Source organism: Stegostoma tigrinum, chromosome 10 (genome assembly GCF_030684315.1).
Source record: "Stegostoma tigrinum isolate sSteTig4 chromosome 10, sSteTig4.hap1, whole genome shotgun sequence".
NCBI lineage: Eukaryota > Metazoa > Chordata > Chondrichthyes > Orectolobiformes > Stegostomatidae > Stegostoma > Stegostoma tigrinum.
The window spans coordinates 82,702,136-82,722,010 of record NC_081363.1 but is presented as its reverse complement, the minus strand read 5'-3'; the positions used below and the strand labels follow the sequence as shown (position 1 = coordinate 82,722,010).

Here is a 19,875-nt window from a genome sequence, read left to right as displayed (position 1 = left end):
ACCCCTCCCTATTTGTACCTATCCTTTTCCATGACTATTGTAAAAGTAACAGAGTTATGATAGTTACCGCCAAAACTCTCTCCTAACACTTGGCCCGGTTCATTGCCAAGCACCAAATCCGAAGTGGCCTCTCCTCACGTTGGTCTATCTACATACTGTGTCAGGAATCCTTCCTGAATGCACTGGACAAAATCTGTTCCATCTAAACTATTACAATTAAAATATTTCCAATAATTTTTTGGAAAGTTGAAGTCACCCATGACTACAACCCTGTGGCTTCTGCACCTTTCCAGTATCTGCCTCCCAATCCGCTCCTCCACTTCTCTGCAACTATTCGGGGATCTGTAAAGAAAACCCCAACAAAGTCACTGCTTCTTTCTTGTTCCTAGTCTCAACCCAAACTGACTGTGTAGACATATCATTCTTGAACTGCCTTTTGGTATCTGATATACCAGCCTTGACTAGCAATGCCATCTCCCTGCCTCTTTTTCCACCCTCCCTACTGCTTTTAGAGCATCTACATCCCGGAACTTCCAACAACCATTCCTGTTCCTGAGTTACCTAAGTTTCTGTAATGGCCACAACATCATAATTCCAAGTACTGACCAATGCTCTAAGTTTAACCGCCTTATTTCTGATACTTCTAGCATTGAAGTATACACACCTCAAACCATCTCTGTGTCCACAATTAAGTTTCATCGACCGCATTTCTTCATTAACAACCTCACTCCCTGTTGTGTCTGTTGGAAGGCTGACTACCTCATCCTCTGAATTACAAATACAGTTTCCCACCGCCTGCCAGTCTAGTTTAAACCGTCCTGTAGAGCTCGAGCAAACCTCCCTCCAGGATATTTGTGCCCTTCCGGTTCAGGTGCAACCTGTCTTTACTGTACAGGTCCCACCTTCCCCAGAATGTGCTCCAATTATCCACATATTGGAGGCCCTTCCTCCTATACCAGCCCTGTCACTACGTGTTTAGCTGCACTCTCTCCCTGTTTCTTACCTCGTTATCGTGTGGCACTGGTAGTAATCCAGAGGTAACTGCCCTGATTGTCCTGGGCTTCAGCTTCCAACCTAACTCCCTGTACTTGTTTTTCACATACTCAGTCCTTTTTCTACCTATGTCATTGGTGCCGATATGTACCATGACTTCTGGTTGCTCACCCTCCCCTTAAGGATCTAGAAGGCACGATCCAAGACATCACAGACCCTGGCACCTGGGAGGCAATGTTGGTGTTGTTCATGTCCACAGAACTGCCTGTCTGTGCCTCTTACTATTGAATCCCTCACTACAATTGTTCTCTTATTCTCCCCCTTTCCCTTCTGTGCCACCAGGCCAGGCTCAGTGCCAGAGACCTGTCCGCTATGGCCTTCCCTGGTAGGCACCCCCACCCCCGCCAACAGTATCCAAAATGGCATACTTATTATTGAGGGGAATGGCCACAGGGAGTCCCAGCACTGTCTGCCTATTCCTTTTCCCCTTCCTTACAGTCAGCCAGCTACCTTTTTCCTGTACTTTGGGTGTGACCACCTCTCCATAACTCACACTATCATCCCCTCAGGCTCCTGAAAGATCCAGAGTTCATCCAGCTCCAGTTCCCTAACGTGGTTTGTGAGTAGCTGGAGTTGGGTTCACTTCTCGCAGGTGAAGTCAGAGAGGACACCAGCAGTGACCCTTACCTCCCACAACCTGCAAGAGGAGCATGCAAGTGCCCTAGCTTCCATTTCCTCTACTCTAGATTTCCAGAAGAATAAGAAAAAGCCTTACCTCACCGACCGTCCAAACAGTCTTTTTTTTGGTTAGAGGAGGAGGACGGGTGGAGACAGTGTAGTGTTTCGGGTTTAGCCAATGCCCGAAAATATTAGTTCCTTTCTGGTTCACGTTTTCTCCACACACCCGCTTCTCCAAACAAGAAGGCCGCTGCTGCTCGAGGTAAGTTCTTGTACGGACAAAAGCTGACGTAGCCGGCAGGATACGAACCTGCGTGGGGAAACCCCCAATAGATTTTGAATGTGCTTGGGTTGTGGTTTGCATATCTTCAAATATCTCAAATCAACTGTCATGGAATAAAATGCTCCCCTGTCCTTCGAGTTGTTCTGATCAATACTTACCACTCAACCAGCAAGCACTAAAATCTCGCTACCTCACTGATAATGGTGGGCCTTGCTGGGGGAAAATTGGTTGCCTTGGTTGAAAAACAACCGCTGCTTGGCTGACTCACCAAATGGCCTTTTGATACAAACGTTTCAATTCAAGTGTTCTCGGTGTACTTGCAAAACGTTCAAGCTGCTGCTCACTCCATTTTAAATCTCTAAGCACAGAAGAAAATGGGTGGTTCTTTAAAGGGACCACACAATTCTTCCTCCCCACCCCCAAAAACTTTACAAACAACAAATTTTAACTTCCTGCCTCCCAATCTACAAGTATTTACCCAACTTTGCAACAATATGTACTAGTGTCGATTGAAAATTTGACTGTTGCACAAATAATGCAACTTCTGTGTCATTATGATATATGTATTTTGATATGTTACAAGTGTATACAGTTTTTTTCTTTAGTTTTGAAACCCCGTTCCAATTAATTCTAATCACATCTACCTCAGTGATTGCAAGAAATATTACTCCACTCAGTGCTGTGCTGCATTGAGAAGCAAAATAACTTTAAATGGAGAAAAATCCAACGCATTAAATTGTCAAAGTAAGTTTATACAAACATTTAAAAAAGGATAACGTTACCGGCTCCAAACCCAATGTTAGCTACAGTGTATGCATTGTGTCCTAGATGATAAACCTTTCATGAGATGCATGGAGATTTCACAAATGAACAGCTTGCTAGATAGAGACTTGCTGATGGATAAATAACAAGGTTAGCTTATGGGAAAACTATATTTATTGCAGGTTACTATCTTAGATGCTTATTAAGTAATTGTGCTGATTTTTAAATAATCAACTGCTGGAGGCTGAATATCAATTTTTACAATTGTTATGCTTGAGTAATACAAGGATGGTCTGCCTAATTTATCACACTAAAGAAACACCCCACAGCACACAGAACAGTTGATTATGTTTACACCATGAGCATCCTCCTACCAGCTTTCCAATGTCACTTCAAACATAGCAAATAAAGCAGATGTTCCTCTAGGTTATAGGTTAAGGCGATAAAGTCTCCTCCACTCAGCCAGGGAGTAAGCAATCTTTCTTGCCCTTGATGATGCTGACTCTTCTTTTGTCAATGGTTGCCCTACACTGTTTCCTCCCAAGCCATTTGTTAGAATGTTCTCATTTTCTGAAAAAGGGTCCCAAGCTGAAAGGTCAGCCTTCCTGCTCCCTTGATGCTACCTGGCCTGCTGTGTTCCTCCAGCTCCACACTGTATTGTCTTTGACTCCATCGTCGGCAGTTCTCGCTACGTCATTAACACCGTCTCCCGTTTACACGGATGCTTTCAGGAATCCTACGAACACAAGACTCAAAACTATCTCCATGCAAAATTAAAGCCTGCATTCTATTTCTATGATGGCAGTATCATTGCATAAAAACAAAGTCTAAACTTCCCCCAAAGTAGCCATTGAACAATAGTGTTTTGTGTGTATTCGTTGTTTTGCGATTATTTGTGTGGGTCACTGCAAAATGCATACACGTTTTTCAAAGTTTTCAATCTCTTTCACAACATCAAGCTTGAGAACATGAACTTGCAAACCATTGTAAGAAAATCTCCAAAAACGTTTGTGTTTGAGCATCTGGGAAATGAAATAAATGCTGTGATCTATTGAATATTTGTGTGGATATCAAGTAGCTAAAGAAGCACAGTCAGTACTTAGAGTCAGTGGTAGAAAGATTGTTGACATTCTATTTAAATTGCTGAAAAAAATTACCAATTGCAGTGAATGGATATTTGACTGCATTCTTCAGCTGCTCTCTGAATTTAGTCTGGGTCACTGCATAAATACAGGTGTTGGTGCAGGTACTCAAAAGCTGCAGCATATAGCCAGATTGTTGAGTGATATACACGGGATCATTGGGACCTGTATAACCATAAATATTTGCAATTCGCCAATAAAGGAAATATACAATATTTGTCATCCATAATAGTATAAAACTACCAGATATAGCAAAGAGTAAAACTATGGATTTCCTGCGATTCTCCATCTCTGGGTCCATTTGCTTCTCATTCTTGCTGTGATCCAGTAGCTTCTTGCGGATTCTGCTTGTCAGTAAGATGTGTCTGACAGTCAGAGCATTGAGCAATAAAATCAGAATGAATGGTAGGAAAGGAGTTAATATAATACTGAGGGAGTCAAATGCTACCCAGGCAGTTTCAGTGAAAAAGCTCGGTGATGCAATGGAACCCCAGGGCACATTGTCAATTATATACTCAGGTTCATATACAAAGTACCAAGGAATATTTTTCAGGGAAAACAGCACAGTTACTGTTGCAGTAGCCACAGTCGCAGTTTTCTCTGTACGATATATTGTTTTCCACTTATGACAACAAATTGCAATAAATCGATCAAAGGTGAAAGCAACTGTGAACCAGACTGAAATGTCTGTGGCTGCAGAAAGTAAAACGTGAGCAAGTGAAGTTGCAGGAGTTGTGGCCAGATATGTATTTGGAAAATGAAAAGGAATAACTGCAAACAAAATCACATCAGTGAAAATGACAAGTAGATCTGCTACTGCCATGGCTACCAGGTAATGGGTGATACGTTTTGAGAGTCCGCACTTTCCTTGAGACAGGATCAGAATAGCCACTGAGTTAGCTGTAATAAATAGAGAAAACAGAATTATGGGTCGTCCGTTCCTGGAGCACAGGAATTAAATTGGAACATTGATACATCAAAAGAGATGTTGGCCAGTGAGCACATCAGAGCTCATTCTCTCATTGAATTAGTTATGACTGATTAATACCTTATCATCATTTTTTCTGCTTCAATTCTTTGATTTTAAACATTGTTGACTATATCTATCATTACTATCTGTGAAACTGAAAATGAACTTTACTTGACAGTTTACTGGGAAGTGAATTGAAGGCATTCATCATCCTTAACATCATGTTTAAACAACCTTGCTGTAATATTTTTATTGTATCCCCTTGTTGTGGAGTTTTCACTTCTTTCTATCTACCCTGTCAAATACTTTGCTCACTTTAAATATTTTAACTGATCGGTTTCTTAGAATTGTTTATGTAAGAGGGTAAAAGGTAAGTTAATTGAACCTTGGTTCATAGTTTAACATTTTCATCACTAAAACCATTCTCATTGTCCAAAATCCATTGCCTTGATCCCCATGGATACTGATCACCTCAAAATTTAAATAAAATTTGCAATGACAAACTCAAAGGATTGTGCAACATGTCATGTTTTAAGATATTTCGTGCCACAATGAGACAAAAATTAACATTAAGTAAGCATTACCTAGCAACTCTTTACATGTCCTTCCAGCACCCTCTGTAAATCTTGGTGTTTAATATTTCACCAGCCTCATTCCTTTGAACCAGAAATTTGTGTTCACCAGTTTTCTGCTTGGTGAATAAATTGGAAAGAGTTCTTTTAATCCAGATACACAAAACAGCATGTGTGGTGGTGGTTCTTCACTGAACTGTCCCTGCCTGCCTCTGTGAATCTGACTCCTGGGCAACATCACAACCGCTGTCTCCTTCTCTGTGTTGATATGATTCTCATTGATGTTAATAATCAGCAATTTGGAATTCAGAGTGGCACTTAGGTTAGTCATAAGTCTTAATTTGTACGTTGACTTGAATAAAAGGATGCAAATTCTATGCACAAAATATATGCTCAAACTTGTAAGACAATTGAGAAAAATCTTACCATAAATGAAAAAAAAATCAACTCCTTCTCCCGTAATATCATCAGCAGTAATTAAGTATCTCTCCTATTGTAACACTTCCATTTTTAGTTTGATTCCTTGGACTCCTAAAGCAGTACATGATTCTTCCCAATTCTGATGGCCCAGATACTTGTTCTCATATCTCATACTTTTACTAGCTTGGATGACCTGGATATTTCTTTCAAGCTCAGATACTTCTTTCCAGCTCTCATATTTCTTTCCAGCTAGGAAACATATTCCCAACTCTGGTTGCCTGGATATTCATTTACAGCTCAAATACTTCTTGCAATCTCTAATGGCCTGGTTACATCTTCCTGAGTTTTGATGGCCTGGAGACTTCTTGACATTTATAATGGCCTAGAGGCTTCATGACAACCTTGATGTTCTGAAAGTTTAAACCAGTATCATCATCATATGTTTCTCTTGGTCATGAAAGTTAACTTAATAGACAATCAGCAATTAACTCCCCATGGAGCTGAGTAAATTGCTTAACTTGTATCACTTGCTTTGTTGGGAAATCTGTCTTTAGTCCACTGATTTTATAACCTCTGTTTTAAAAATGCCAACTTCCTTCACAAGAGCCCAAAGCTAAATTTTATTTTTCCTCCACATTCAAAGTCCAAGTTCCCTAATAATTACGATGTATGACAACCTACACCACAGTGTACAGGTATTGTAACTCTGATATGACTATGAATAAGTTTCAATTTGAGTTTAAGCTCAATAGCAAGCTTGTTAAATATGTTCCTCTCCCAGGTGAGTTAGTACAAAGCCACTTTGTCTATTACTCTGTATATTTTGTCCCATTTCCTTCTCTATGCTACTCTATTTCAGCTTGACTCAAAGGAGAATGTTTAACATATAAAATCATCTGATCATGCTCAATAGCCCAATTGATTTCCAATTGATGGCCTGTGCAGCTGTAACCCAATCACTAGTGTAGATTCCATTCATGACTTCTGTATCTGTATCTCAATTTCTCTCTTCTCATCCACAGTTCTGAGTTTGTCTCCATTTAGAAATACTGAAGTATGGTCTCGTAACCCACTTCCTAAACTCCATTTGCCACAGTTCTCCTCATGTACTTAATAAATTATTGTCACTTTGCAACCTCCTGATCCTATCTAATTTAAGTCACTAACAAATTGTAAGTACACAGCTCTCTATTGCCATAAGGGACTGTTGTGTCTCTATTCCTGAACCGAGAGTCCTCAGTTAAAGTCCTACCTGCTCCAGAGGTGTGTAATAACATCCCTGAACAGGTTGGTCAGAAAAAAATGATTAAATTAAAGAAAAGTGAAGGAAGAAGGAACGTTGTGAAAAGCTGAGAAATTCCTTTATACAACGTCTTCTCAAAAGTTCAACCAGTTAAAAATGACTGTACATTTGTAATTGTCATTCCAAGAAGGGATCCAGATTTCAAGTGATAACAATGAGAGACTGGAAATTGCAATCAGTTGACTGTACTGAGCAAGGAGATGATCACCTTGGTTTTAAGAGACCATGGGATTTCTGGAAGTGGTCCCAAAGACCCAATTTCTTTGAGACAAACTACATGTAACATACTGAAAGTCTTGCATTTATATAATCATTCACAACCTCAAGTCAGCCTCCAATTATTTTCAGCCAATGAAATGCTGTTTGCAATGAGGCTGCTGTTATATTTTGGGAGGCTCAGCAGCTAATGGGGATGGAGCAGGCTCTTTCAAACATCAATGTCATTGTGGTGTTAGGGTTGTGACTGGAGAATTACAATGGCAATAAAGGTTTGAAAACTGGGGAGGACTGAACAGTTGAAGAGATGGTTCCTTGGTGGGTTAACTACTAAAAGGAAAGGCCAGTTCAGCTGTCCAATGTATATCCAATTTTGGTCAGGGGAAGGCTGACAAGTGACAAGTGATATTTGTGCCACACATGTGCCAAGCTATGACCATCACCAGTAAGAGACAATCTAACTATTGTCCCTTGGCATTCAATGGTTTCACCTCACTGAATTTCCCCCGATAACCCTGGGGGTTACCATTGACCAGAAACTCAACTGGACTCACCGCATCAACATAGTGGCTACAAGAGCAGGTCAGAAGCTAGGAATGCTGCGCCGAGTATCTCACTGCCTGACTCCTCAAAGCCTGTCCACCACCTACAAGGCACAAGCCAGAAGCATGATCGAATACTCCCCACTTGCCTGAATGAGTTCAGCCCCAACAACATTCGAGAAGCTTGGCACCATCCAGGACAAAGCAGCCCGCTTGATTGGCACCACATCCACAAGCATCCACTCCTTTACCACCAACGCTCAGTAGCAGCAGCGTGTACAATCTACAAGATGCACTACAGAAATTCACCAAAGATCCTCAGACAGCACCTTCCATACCCACGACCACTTCCATCAAGAAGGACAAGTGCTTCAGACATATGGAATGCCACCACCTCCAAGTTCCCTTCCAAGTCACCCACCATCCTGACTCGGAAATACATTGCCATTCCTTCACTGCCGCTAGGTCAAAGCCTTTTAATTCCCTCCCTAATAGTGCCGTGGGTCAACCTACAGCAGATGGGCTGCAGCGGTTCAAGAAGGCAGCTCACCATCGCCTTCTCAAGGGCAACTAGGGATGGGCAATAAACGTTGGCCCAGCCAGCAATGCTTACATCCCACAAATGAAGAGCAAAAACAACCTTAAAAAGCTATGCCATTTTGCTCTCAGCATTTCTAATCAAGATTCCATAATAATGGTTATTATTGAATTGTGCTATTTAATCATTAATATGATATTTCCTTATATAAATCTTTCTTTGGATTAGCTGCTTGTTGGACCTGCCTGTTTTTAAGAGATACAAAATGGCTGGAATTTTAAACCTGCTTCAGTCACCTGTTCCTAAGGGGCACAAAAATAGCCAGGCTCTTTAAATAAAGCTTGCTTCAGCATAAGTGAAAAACCCAATGGTACCTTTGAGAAAATGCCTTTCCAAGGTAGAAGGCAGCAATATCTAAACAACAAATTACAAGAAGCATTCAAGGATGAAAATGTCAAGGGTAGGTAACAAAACACAGAAGAAATAATGAAATTGTAACTCAAAAACTTTGAAAAATCACTACAATAAGTAATTACTTCTAGACGCATAAAGGATGTGTTCAGGCATAAAAAGCAGCATTAAGGGTGTGTTCAGTCATAAAAAAAATAGCAGCTAAAGTTATCTTGCAGTATTTAGCTGTCTGTTTGAATCTATTTACGATATTGATAAGTTCTAGTTAAAGATTCTTTAAATAATCACAGTGATAGATTTCAACTGTTAGCAAAATGGAACAGTAAAGAGATACCTGGCATATCTTGTCTGATTAGCTTAAAGAACTGTTAACAATAGAAATAGGCATAAGAATTATTGTTAATATTATGAGTTTTTATAAATTAATGTTTTAGTAAATCAACTTTTTTATATAAAAAGGGTAATTTGATAAGAGATAACCAGCACATTGGACAATAGAATTCAAGCAGTCTTTAGAGATAAGCATGATCAAAAGAGGACAAACAGTAACTTTGGAAAGCAACATAGAAAGATCCCAAAGCCTAGAGTTGACAATACTTGTTAAACATGATAAAAAAAACTAAGAAACTAGGGTTGTCCATAGAATGTCCCTCATTGATCAAGTGTTTTACAATACTGGCCCCAGAGAAGGGAGGCAGAGTGTGCAATAACCATGTTGTGTATGATCATTGTAACACAAAATGTATAAAAATACTGCATTTTACTGTAAAATCGGAGTGTGTCATTGATCTCTGTTCTGATTTGAGCTGAATATTAAGGAAACGATTATGTTTTCACTTCGAAGCCAAATTTGAGAAAGATCCTTTGGCCCTCTCCTACACTAACCGGCTTTGGTTTGATTAAAAGTCCACTATGTGCATAAATCTTTTCTGACTCCTGAGACCCTTACCCACATTGGTGAAATCTTGTTCCAACACTGCCGAAACAATTAAACCAATTACAACCCTTTTAGTGTAATAACTGAAACCTGTGGTCAGCAATTTAAGTTCTAAAACAGAACTTTGAATAAAGGAAAATTGATTTGAAAGTGATATGGGCAAATTTACATGTGAAGACTTTTCCACTGACATTAAGTGTTTAATTGTCTTACCACTAATGCCGAGGACAGCAAGAACAGGATAGTAAATGTCTTCAATCTGATGAAATAGTGTTGGTTCACGCATTTTCTGAGTTCTGCTGATGCAGGAGACTCCACCTGATTCTAAGATCCATTGACAGTGGTCACATATTTATAAATGTGGGATAGCGTCAGTGAGATGGCAGTTACTTCATTATTCATATCGGTTACAGTTAACTGAACAAACAAGTGACGATATTCACCTGAAAGCTCAGTTTCCTATTACACAAAGGGGAAAAATACAACCTAGAGTTTATACTCCTGTGAGAAAGCTAATGAACCAGAAGGATTATCTTTTGCTGTATCAATGGAAATTTAGTTTGATTGCATGTTCGAAAGTATTCAATTTGAAATATTTTATAGTGTGATTTTTCACATTTAGGAATACAGCATTTTCACAACAATGAATTTCACCAATTGCTTTTAATAAAAATGCAATAATAAAAGATAATAATGATGTCATTAGGGACAATTCCTGAGCCAATGTTTGTGTCAGTTGGTTGAATAAGGAGAGACAAGAGCTGATAATGATCCAACCCAGAGTAAGGGGGAAGTGAAATGATTATTGGGCTCTTCACAGAACAGTATCCAAATGGGATCTTTCCGAATAGCCATCAGTTCGTGTCATAGAATCCTAATAGCATGGAAGCAAGTCCTTCAGCACATTGAGTCCACACTAACCTCTGAAGGGGATCCCAGACCAACCCCATCCCTGTAACCGCACATTGTCTATGCTCAACCACTTCGCCTGCATATCCCTAAACGCAAAGGGAACTGGAGCACCCAGAGGAAACCCACATAGACACAGGAATAATGTGCAAACTCCACACAGATGGTCATCCATGGCTGAAATGAACCCGGGTCCCTGGCACAGTGAGGCAGCAATGAAAATCACTGGGCCACCATGCTGCCCTTGAAGATTCCTGGGAAAGGTTGTGTCCACTAGGTCATACAGTCTTACTTTGTGGAGTCAAAAAAACTGTACAGTTTGCTGTCGTTTGACTAGTATGAAAAAATCACATTCTGGATCGTGTAACTAAAGGATGCCTTTAAACGAATCCTGGTGTCATCAACTCAGTGGCATTTTCTGACTACTTAGATGCAGTTATACCATGATAATCTGGTCTGTGCAAATAACAGCAGCCTCTGTCTGTAGTTGACTGACCCATTTACAACGGGAGAGTGCCACATACCAGACAGACCAGAGGGTACCTACTTAGTGCATGATGCTGTTTTTTCTGAGCAGACTCCTAGAAAAAAAATAGCACTTTTGGCTACAAAGAAGACCACCCCAATACCAGAGTTGTACACAGAGGCTTGCATGGGTTTCCTCCCAGTGCTCTGGTTTCCTTCCACGTTCCAAAAATGTGCAAGGAGGCGGTTTGGCCATCCTAAATTGCCCATAGTGCCCAGGGATGTTTAGGTTAGGTGGGTTATACATGGGGAATTAAGGGAATGAGTCTGGGTGGGATGCTCTTCGGAGGGATAGAGTGGACTTGTTGGGAGTGTGCAGGGAAGTGGAGTTGAAATGCCCACCAGCCATGATTTAAATGACGGAGTGGACCCGATGGGCCGAATGGCCTTACTTTCACTCCTATGTCTTATGGCCTTATGGTCTTATGGCTGAATGGGCTGTTTCCACAGTATAGGAATTCGATTCTAAGGAACTAACTTCAAGAGGACCTCTCCAGCTGATACTCTAAGACATAGACGATAAGAATTATTTTCTCTCAGAGAGTCTTAAGTCTCCAGAAAGCAGTGGAGGCAGCACTGTTGCATTTATTCAAGGCAGTTTGATGGATTTTTGATGGACCGGAGAGTGAAGCATTATGGGACAGAAAGGAAAGTGGAGTTGAGGCCATCCCCACATAAGCCATGATCTTATTGATTGGCAGTACAAGCTGATAGGGCAGAATTGTCAACCTCTGCTCCCATGTCCAACATTCCCAATTTCACCTCATTCAAGACAGATACAGGGACAGGTGTCCTGTGCCTATGTTGCTAATGGGTCTCTGTCTTGGATGAGATAAAACGGCCTCCAGATAAACTTTGGGAAGGAAAAACCTTTTGCCACAAATCCCTTTCTGCACCCCGGTCACTCATGTAGCCAGTTATCAACTCTGCCACTCTGAGTTGTGCCACTGATCCCTTTCCAACAGTGGGGTATTTGCTTTCAATTCTGGAGAACCTCATGCCTCTTTCCTTGCTTCAACCTACTGGCTATTCAAATTTTTCTCCATTGCTTTGTCCATTCGAGACTTGATGAATCCTATGCTCCCCAGCAGCAGATGTACAGTCCATATCTTCACACCTCACACCTTGTACTTCACTCTTCTCACTCCTATCCTGCTAATTTACATTAGTCTTTGATCTACAATGCTTCAAATTGGAACTAGTCATTCCTATGATTTTTGCAGCTTTAATGTATCTATGTCTGTTACCTCATACTGTTACACCTTAGCCCAAAATTCCCCTTTGCTCCGATTTGGATCTTTTGTGTCCCCCTCCCTTTGACACACCTTTGTCAGCTGAACTATCACCACCCACACTGAAGACAGCAGACTTTCCTTCCTCAACCTCTTGGTAATTATACCACCATCTCTGTTTTAAACACTTCTTTGAAAACCCACTCCTTTGTACTAAGCCTTTGGTCTCATCTCTGAGTGGACCAGGATTTAAACACAAATCTGAGGCTGACCCTCCTCAGCAATACACTCAACCAACAAAAATTAATGCAGAAACCCAAATAACTGCCAATTGGAATCAAAGACAGAAGTTGCTGGAAAAGCTCAGCAGGCCTGGCAACACCTGTGAAGAGAAGTCAGAGTTAAACTTCCATAAATTAAATAGGATTGACACATATTATCTCATTGATATCTGACAGACTTTGTTGTGTAGAAAATGATTCTTTTATTTTCTACAGTCCAACACTGAGGCACCTCAAATGTACTTTGTGGACAACAAAGGATTTTAGGATATCCTGAGGTTAGGTTGTGTGATACATTAATGTAAATCCTCTGTTTTCCTTTGTAGCTGTGTTATTTACTCCTGTAGTTAACCCAGCAGATGTCCACCCCTTACTGCCCGTGACAGTATGGGCAAAATGAAATGCCAGGGCAGCAACAGCTGTAAATCAGCAGTGAAGTGTATTTTGTAATGGGAGAAAGAGAGAAGAGATTATTCTAAAAGCAACAAGATTTTGGAGCTGTTGTTTCTGGATTACTAGCAGATGGCAGCAGCAGAAGATGAATATTCCTGAAGATCATGTACTGCCTGAACTGAGGCTAGACTAATCTCCACTACAACATTAAACAGCCCTCTGTTCATAGTTACATATTTTGCTGTTGTACAATTTTAGACCTGCAAGTCAATTATCTCTGTTATAACTCGAGACATGAAGTTGGCATATTTTTGAAGTTAAATGCAATAAATAAACAAGTAGAAAGATCCCTCTTTTTCCATGTAATTCATCCAATTTCCTAGTGGGGTCAATAATTTTCTCCCAGTTCTAGTGAGCTTCAATTTTAATTAACTGTGTCTAATATGCCCTCCTGAAGTTTACAGAAATACCACTTGACTTCCTTGACCACTACCTTGTTTAATCAAAGTTTTCAGACATGTCCTAGCTCTGTCTGTCTAAAATTGTTTGTAGTGTTCACTCTAACCAGAACCGTAGACTTCAATAACTTACTGTTAGCTGATATATTTCTAAATTAGTGCTCTCCCTCTCCCTTATTTCATCAATTGTAGAATACTGTGTTGATTTAGGGCCAGAGGGCATGATCTCAGAATAAGGTGTTGCACATTTAAGGCAGAGATGAGGAGGAATTCCTTCTCTCAGAGCATACAGAATTCTTTAGGTCAGAGGCCTGTTGAGCCTTGGTCATTTAACATATTCAAAGTGAGATAGATGGAGTTATAATCAGTAGGAGAATCAACGGTTATGTGGAAAAGGCAGAAAAGTGGAATTGAGGATTATCAGATCAGCCAAGAACTTGTCACAAGGCAGAGCAGATTGAATAGACAATAGACAATAGGTCCTGGAGTAGGCTATTCAGCCCTTCGAGCCAGGACCACCGTTCATTATGATCATGGCTAATCTTCCACAATCAGTATCCTGTCCCTGCCTTATCCCCAAAACCCTTGATTCCACTATCTTTAAGAGCTCTATCCATCTCTTTCTTGCAAGTGTCCTGAGAGTTGGTCTCCACTGCCTTCTGGGGCAGAGCATTCCATATATCCACCACTCTCTGGGTGAAGAAGTTTTTCCTCAACTCTGTTCTAAATGGCCTACCGCTTATTTTTAAACTGTGTCCTCTGGTTCTGGACTCGCCCATCAGCAGAAACATGCTTCCTGCCTCCAGGGCGTCCAATCCATTAATAATCTTATATGTCTCAATCAGATCCCCTCTCATCCTTCTAAACTCAAGTGTATACAAGCCCAGTTGGTCCAATCTTTCAACATATGATAGCCCCACCATTCCGGAAATTGACCTCGTGAACCTACGCTGCACTCCTTCAATAGCCAGAATGTCCTACCTCAAACTTGGAGACCAAAACTGCACACAATACTCCAGGTGGGGTCTCACCAGGTTCCTGTACAGCTGCAGAAGGACCTCTTTGCTCCTATACTCAATTACTTTTGTTATGAAGGCCAGCATGCTATTAGCTTTCTTCACTACCTGCTGTACCTGCATGCTTGCTTTCATTGACTGTTGTACAAGAACACCTAGATCTCTTTGTACTTCCCCTTTACCTAACTTGACTCCATTTAGATGGTAATCTGCCTTCCTGTTCTTGCCACCAAAGTGGATAACCACACATTTATCCACATTAAACTGCATCTGCCATGCATCCATCCACTCACCTAGCCTGTCCAAGTCACCCTGTTATCTCATAACATCCTCCTCACATTTCACACTGCCGCCCAGCTTTGTGTCATCAGCAAATTTGCTAATATTACTTTTAATGCCTTCATCTATATCATTAATGTATATTGTAAACAGCTGCGATCCCAGCACCGAACCTTGTGGTACCCCGCTGGTCGCTGCCTGCCATTCCAAAAGGGACCCATTTATCACTTGCTTCCTGTCAGCCAGCGAATTTTTGGTCCAAGTCAGTATTTTGCCCCCAATACCATGTGCCCCAATTTTGTTCACCAATCTCCTATGTGGGACTTTATAAAAGTCTTTCTGAAAGTTCAGGTACACTACATGCACTGGTTCTCCCTTGTCCATCTTCACAGATACATCCTCAAAAAATTCCAGAAGATTAGTCAAGCATGATTTCCCCTTTGTAAATCCATGCTGACTCTGACCTATCCTGTTACTGCTATCCAAATGAATCGTAATTTCATCTTTTATAATTGACTCCAGCGTCTTTCCCACCGCTGATGTCAGTCTAACTGGTCTATAATTCCCTGTTTTCTCTTTCCCTCCTTTCTTGAAAAGTGGGACAACATTAGCCACCCTCCAATCCGCAGGAACTGATCCTGAATCTATAGAACATTGGAAAATGATTACTACTGCATTCACAATTTCTAGAGCCACCTTCTTAAGTACCCTGGGATGCAGACCATCAGGTCCCGGGGACTTATCAGCCTTCAGACCTAACAGTCTATCCAACACCATTTCCTGCCTAATATAAATTCCGTTCAGTTCGTCCATTACCCTAGGTCCTTCAGCCACTATTACATCTGGGAGATTGCTTGTGTCTTCCCTAGTGGAGACAGATCCAAAGTACCTATTCAACTCTTCTGCCATTTCCTTGTTTCCCATAATAAATTCACCCATTTCTGACTTCAAGGGCCCAATTTTAGTCTTAACCTTTTTTTTCTTTTCACATACCTAAAAAAGCTCTTACTAGCCTCCTTTATATTTTTGGCCAGTTTTTCTTCTTACCTCAAGTTTTCTCTGTGTATTGCCTTTTTAGTTATCTTCTGTTGCTCTTTAAAACTTCCCAGTCCTCCAGCTTCCCGCTCATCTTTGCTATATTATACTTCTCTTTTATCTTTATACAGTCCTTAACTTCCCTTGTCAGCCATGGCCGCCCCTGCCTCCCCTGAGGATCTTTCTTCCCCTTTGGAATGAACTGATCCTGCACCTTCTGCATTATATCCACAAATACCTGCCATTGTTGTTCCACTGTCATCCCTGCTAAGGTATTTTACCATTGAACTTTGGCAGTTCCTCCCTCATAGCTCCATAGTTCCCTTTGTTCAACTGCAATACTGACACTTCCAGTTCTCCCTTCTCCTTCTCAAACTGCAGACTGAAACTTATCATGTAATGGTCACTACCTCCTAATGGCTCCTTTACTTTTCGGTCCCTGATCAAATCCAGTTCGTTGCACAACACCAGACCCAGAATTGCCTCCTCCCTGGTAGGCTCCAGTACAAGCTGTTCTAAGAATCCATCTCAGAGGGACTCCACAAACTCCCTTTCTTGGGGTCCAGTACCATCCTGATTCTCCCAGTCTAGTCACATGTTGAAATCTCCCATAACAACTGTAGTGATACCTTTGCGACAGGCCAATTTCAGCTCTCGATTCAACTTGCACCCTACATCCTGCCTACTGTTTGGGGGCCTGTAGATAGGTCCCATTAGGGTCTTTCTACCCTCAGAATTTCTCAGCTCTCTCCATACTGACTCTACATCTCCCGATCCTATGCCCCCCTCGCAAGGGACTGAATATCATTCCTCACCAACAGGGCCACACCACCCCCTCTGTTCATCACTCTGTCCTTTCGATGGAACTTGTAGCCTTGAATATTTATTCCCCAGGCCCTATCCACTTGAAGCCACGTCTCAGTTATCCCCACAACATCGTACTTGCCAGTTTCCAACTGAGCCTCAACTCATCCACCTTATTTCTTCTGCTTCGTGCATTCATATATAATATTTTTAATTTGTTTCTCCCTTCACCCTTCCCATCAATCCCTATTTCACTTGGCCATACTGTACGATCCCTTCTTGACTTTTCTGCTCCTTTGATTCTGTTGTCTTTCTTAACTTCTCTTATTCTCACATTCCCTTTAACTTCATTCTTAAATTTCCAGTTTGGCCCGTTCCGCACCTCCCCCCCCCCAACTACTTAGTTTAAACATACCTGTGTTCGATTGGCTGAATGGCCTACATCTGCTGCTATGTCTTGTGGTCTTATGGCTTTTAAAACCCTTGCAATATCTTTCCAATTTATTGTTTTCTAAACCTTGCAGTGCAAGTGAGAAGAGAATTTTGAAGCAAAGTTGATGAAACTGGAACATGCTACAAAGGAAAATGGGCAAGGACAGATAAAATATTTTCAGTAGAGCAAGGAATAAAGTTCAACGTGGCAAGTACTGTTTCAAATGATGGTCTGCCAGGACTTTCTGATGTGTGCACATTTAGAAGGAAAGCAGGGTCTGCCAGATTAGGGAGCCATGTGCCTGAAGGTAATAAGTGGACAATTTCCAAAGGAGATGGTCAATGTTATACTATGATGAAATGTCAAGAGATTACATAAGCAGAAGCACTGTGACCAGAGTCAATGACAGCTCCGCTTCTACATGACCGGCTTCCATTATTTTAGTAATTTATCAATTGCAGTGAATGGGCGCTTGATTGCATTCTTCAGCTGCTCTCTGAATTTAGTCTGGGTCATTGCATAAGTACGGGTGTTGGTGCAGGTTCTTGAAAGCTGCAGCATATAGCTACGTTGCTCTGTGATATACTTAGGATCATGGGACCTGTGTAGTAAAGCCTGCCAGTAAGCCGGGAATAAAAGAAAATGCCTACATTTGGTATCCATAACAGCATAAAAGTGTCTGATATGGTGAAGAGAAAAATGATGAATTTCCTGTGGTTTTCCATTTCTGGGTCAGTGTGATTCTCACTTTTGCTGTGATCCAGTAGCTTCCTGCAGACTCTGCTTGTCATTAAAATGTGTCTGACTGTCAGAGCATTGAGCAGTAAAATCAGAATAAATGGGAGGAAGGGTGTTCATATAATATTGAGGGCACCAAATGTTACCCAAGCAGCTGGCAGGCTGTAGCTCCAAGATACATTGTCAATGACATATTCAGGTTCATATGCAAAGTACCAAGGAATGATTTTCAAACAGAAAGGCACACTCACTGTTTTTATAATCACAGTCCCTTTTTTTCTATGCAATATCTTGTTTTCAACTTCTGGCAGCAAATTACAACAAGCTGGTCAAAAGTGAAGGAGACTGTGAATGAGACGGAAATGTCTGTGGCTACATAAAGCAGGATAAGCAAAAGCAAATGTGCTGGAGTGGTGTCCAGCTAAGTCCCTGGGAAGTAAAATGAAAACACTAAATAGTATTACATCAGTGAAAACGACCAGTAGATTTGCCACTGCCGTGGCCACAAGGTAGAGAGTGATACATCTGGGCAGTCCACATGTTCCATGTGAAAGGATCGTAGCAGCCACTGAGTTAACTGGAATATGTGGAGAAAAAAAAGCAAGTTTAAATATTTGATTCTCAGAGATTTTAAAAGTACCATCACCACACAAGGGCTGTCAATCCATTGACCTCGTTCAACCAGATCATTGCTAATCTATGTCTGAATATTGTTTATTTGTATTAGATCCACAACTTTCAAAGCCTTGTCTGAAACCAGTTATAGTCTCGTTATCACAGAACTGATTCAGAACTAAAGTAGATCACAGTCTGTTATGGGTATGCCAGCTTTTCAGTGGAACAATTTACCTGACACCATAGTTCTGCACACTATTCCTTCCCAGATAATAAGGCAATTCTCTCTTAAACCCCTCAATTGAACTTGTCTCCAGCACACTGTCAGGCAGTCCATTCCAGATTACTTTGCTCATTGCCTTAACTATGTGCCCACATATTCTGGATCCTTCTACTGATGGAAATAGTTTGTCCTTTTGCACTCTGTGCAGACCCCGCATGATATCGGACACTTTTGTCAAATCTCCTTCTAAAATAGTCTTCTCTTCTTTTAAAAACAGTCCCTTCTTTTCCAATCTGTCCATGCAACTGAATTTCCTCATGTCTGGGCCTGTCCTCCTGTATTTATTCTGCACTCGCTACGATGCCTTCACAATGTTCCTAACGTGTAGAGCACGGAACTGGATTTAATAGTCCATGCAAAGCTGGAGGTATTATATTGCATGTCCATATTTATCCTACCAAATTATATTCCTTCACACTTGTCCGCATCAAAATTCATTTTTCACTTGACTGCCCGTTGCAGAAATCAGTCCACGTTCTTCTGAAGGGCCACACTATTCCCCTCGCAGATCATGTTATGTATCAATCAATTGAATGATTTGAAATTGGGCTTTTTACACCAAGGCCTTGGTCATTAATAGTTAAAAGTATTTACAAAGAAGAAATATACATGCATGACATATTATCGAAAGGAGCAAAGATCCATTACTGACCCTATGGGGAACTCCAATGCTACATTAACCATTAACCACATCCATTAACCACTACTCATGTTTTCCTATCTCTCAACCAATGTTGTACTCATGTTGCTACTGCACATGCAGTAATGCCCCACATCCTGTAGGCAAATTAGAAGGAGAGAAAAAGGCAAGAGTGAATGCTAATCACTGAAATTGGAAGTCACTCAGTGTTTGAAGAAAAATTATTCATTGGTGGCTGGGCTACCATTTATTTCCCATCGCTTATTGCCCTGACAGCAATTAAGAATTAATCACATTGCTGCGGGCTTGTAGTCATATGTAGATCAGGCCAGATAAGGATGTCAGATTTCCTTCCTTAAAGGACATTAATGAACCTGATTAGTATTTATGACAGATGACAGAGTTTATACAATGGACATTGGCCCAGCTTCTTCCAGATTTTTTAAAAGAAGATTGAATTCAAATTT

General features: G+C 41.0%; 1 protein-coding gene across 1 annotated transcript; it reads right to left on the bottom strand.

Moving 5' to 3' along the window:
* Window positions 1-3,847: 3,847 nt before the first annotated feature.
* On the bottom strand, window positions 3,848-10,079 carry LOC132210108 (probable G-protein coupled receptor 139). Its single transcript, XM_059649465.1, has 2 exons — window positions 9,981-10,079; window positions 3,848-4,758 (listed from the first exon to the last, which is right to left on the bottom strand). The coding sequence occupies exons 1-2, from the start codon at window positions 10,051-10,053 to the stop codon at window positions 3,848-3,850; spliced, it is 984 nt and encodes a 327-aa protein (XP_059505448.1). The 5' UTR covers window positions 10,054-10,079.
* Window positions 10,080-19,875: the final 9,796 nt, after the last annotated feature.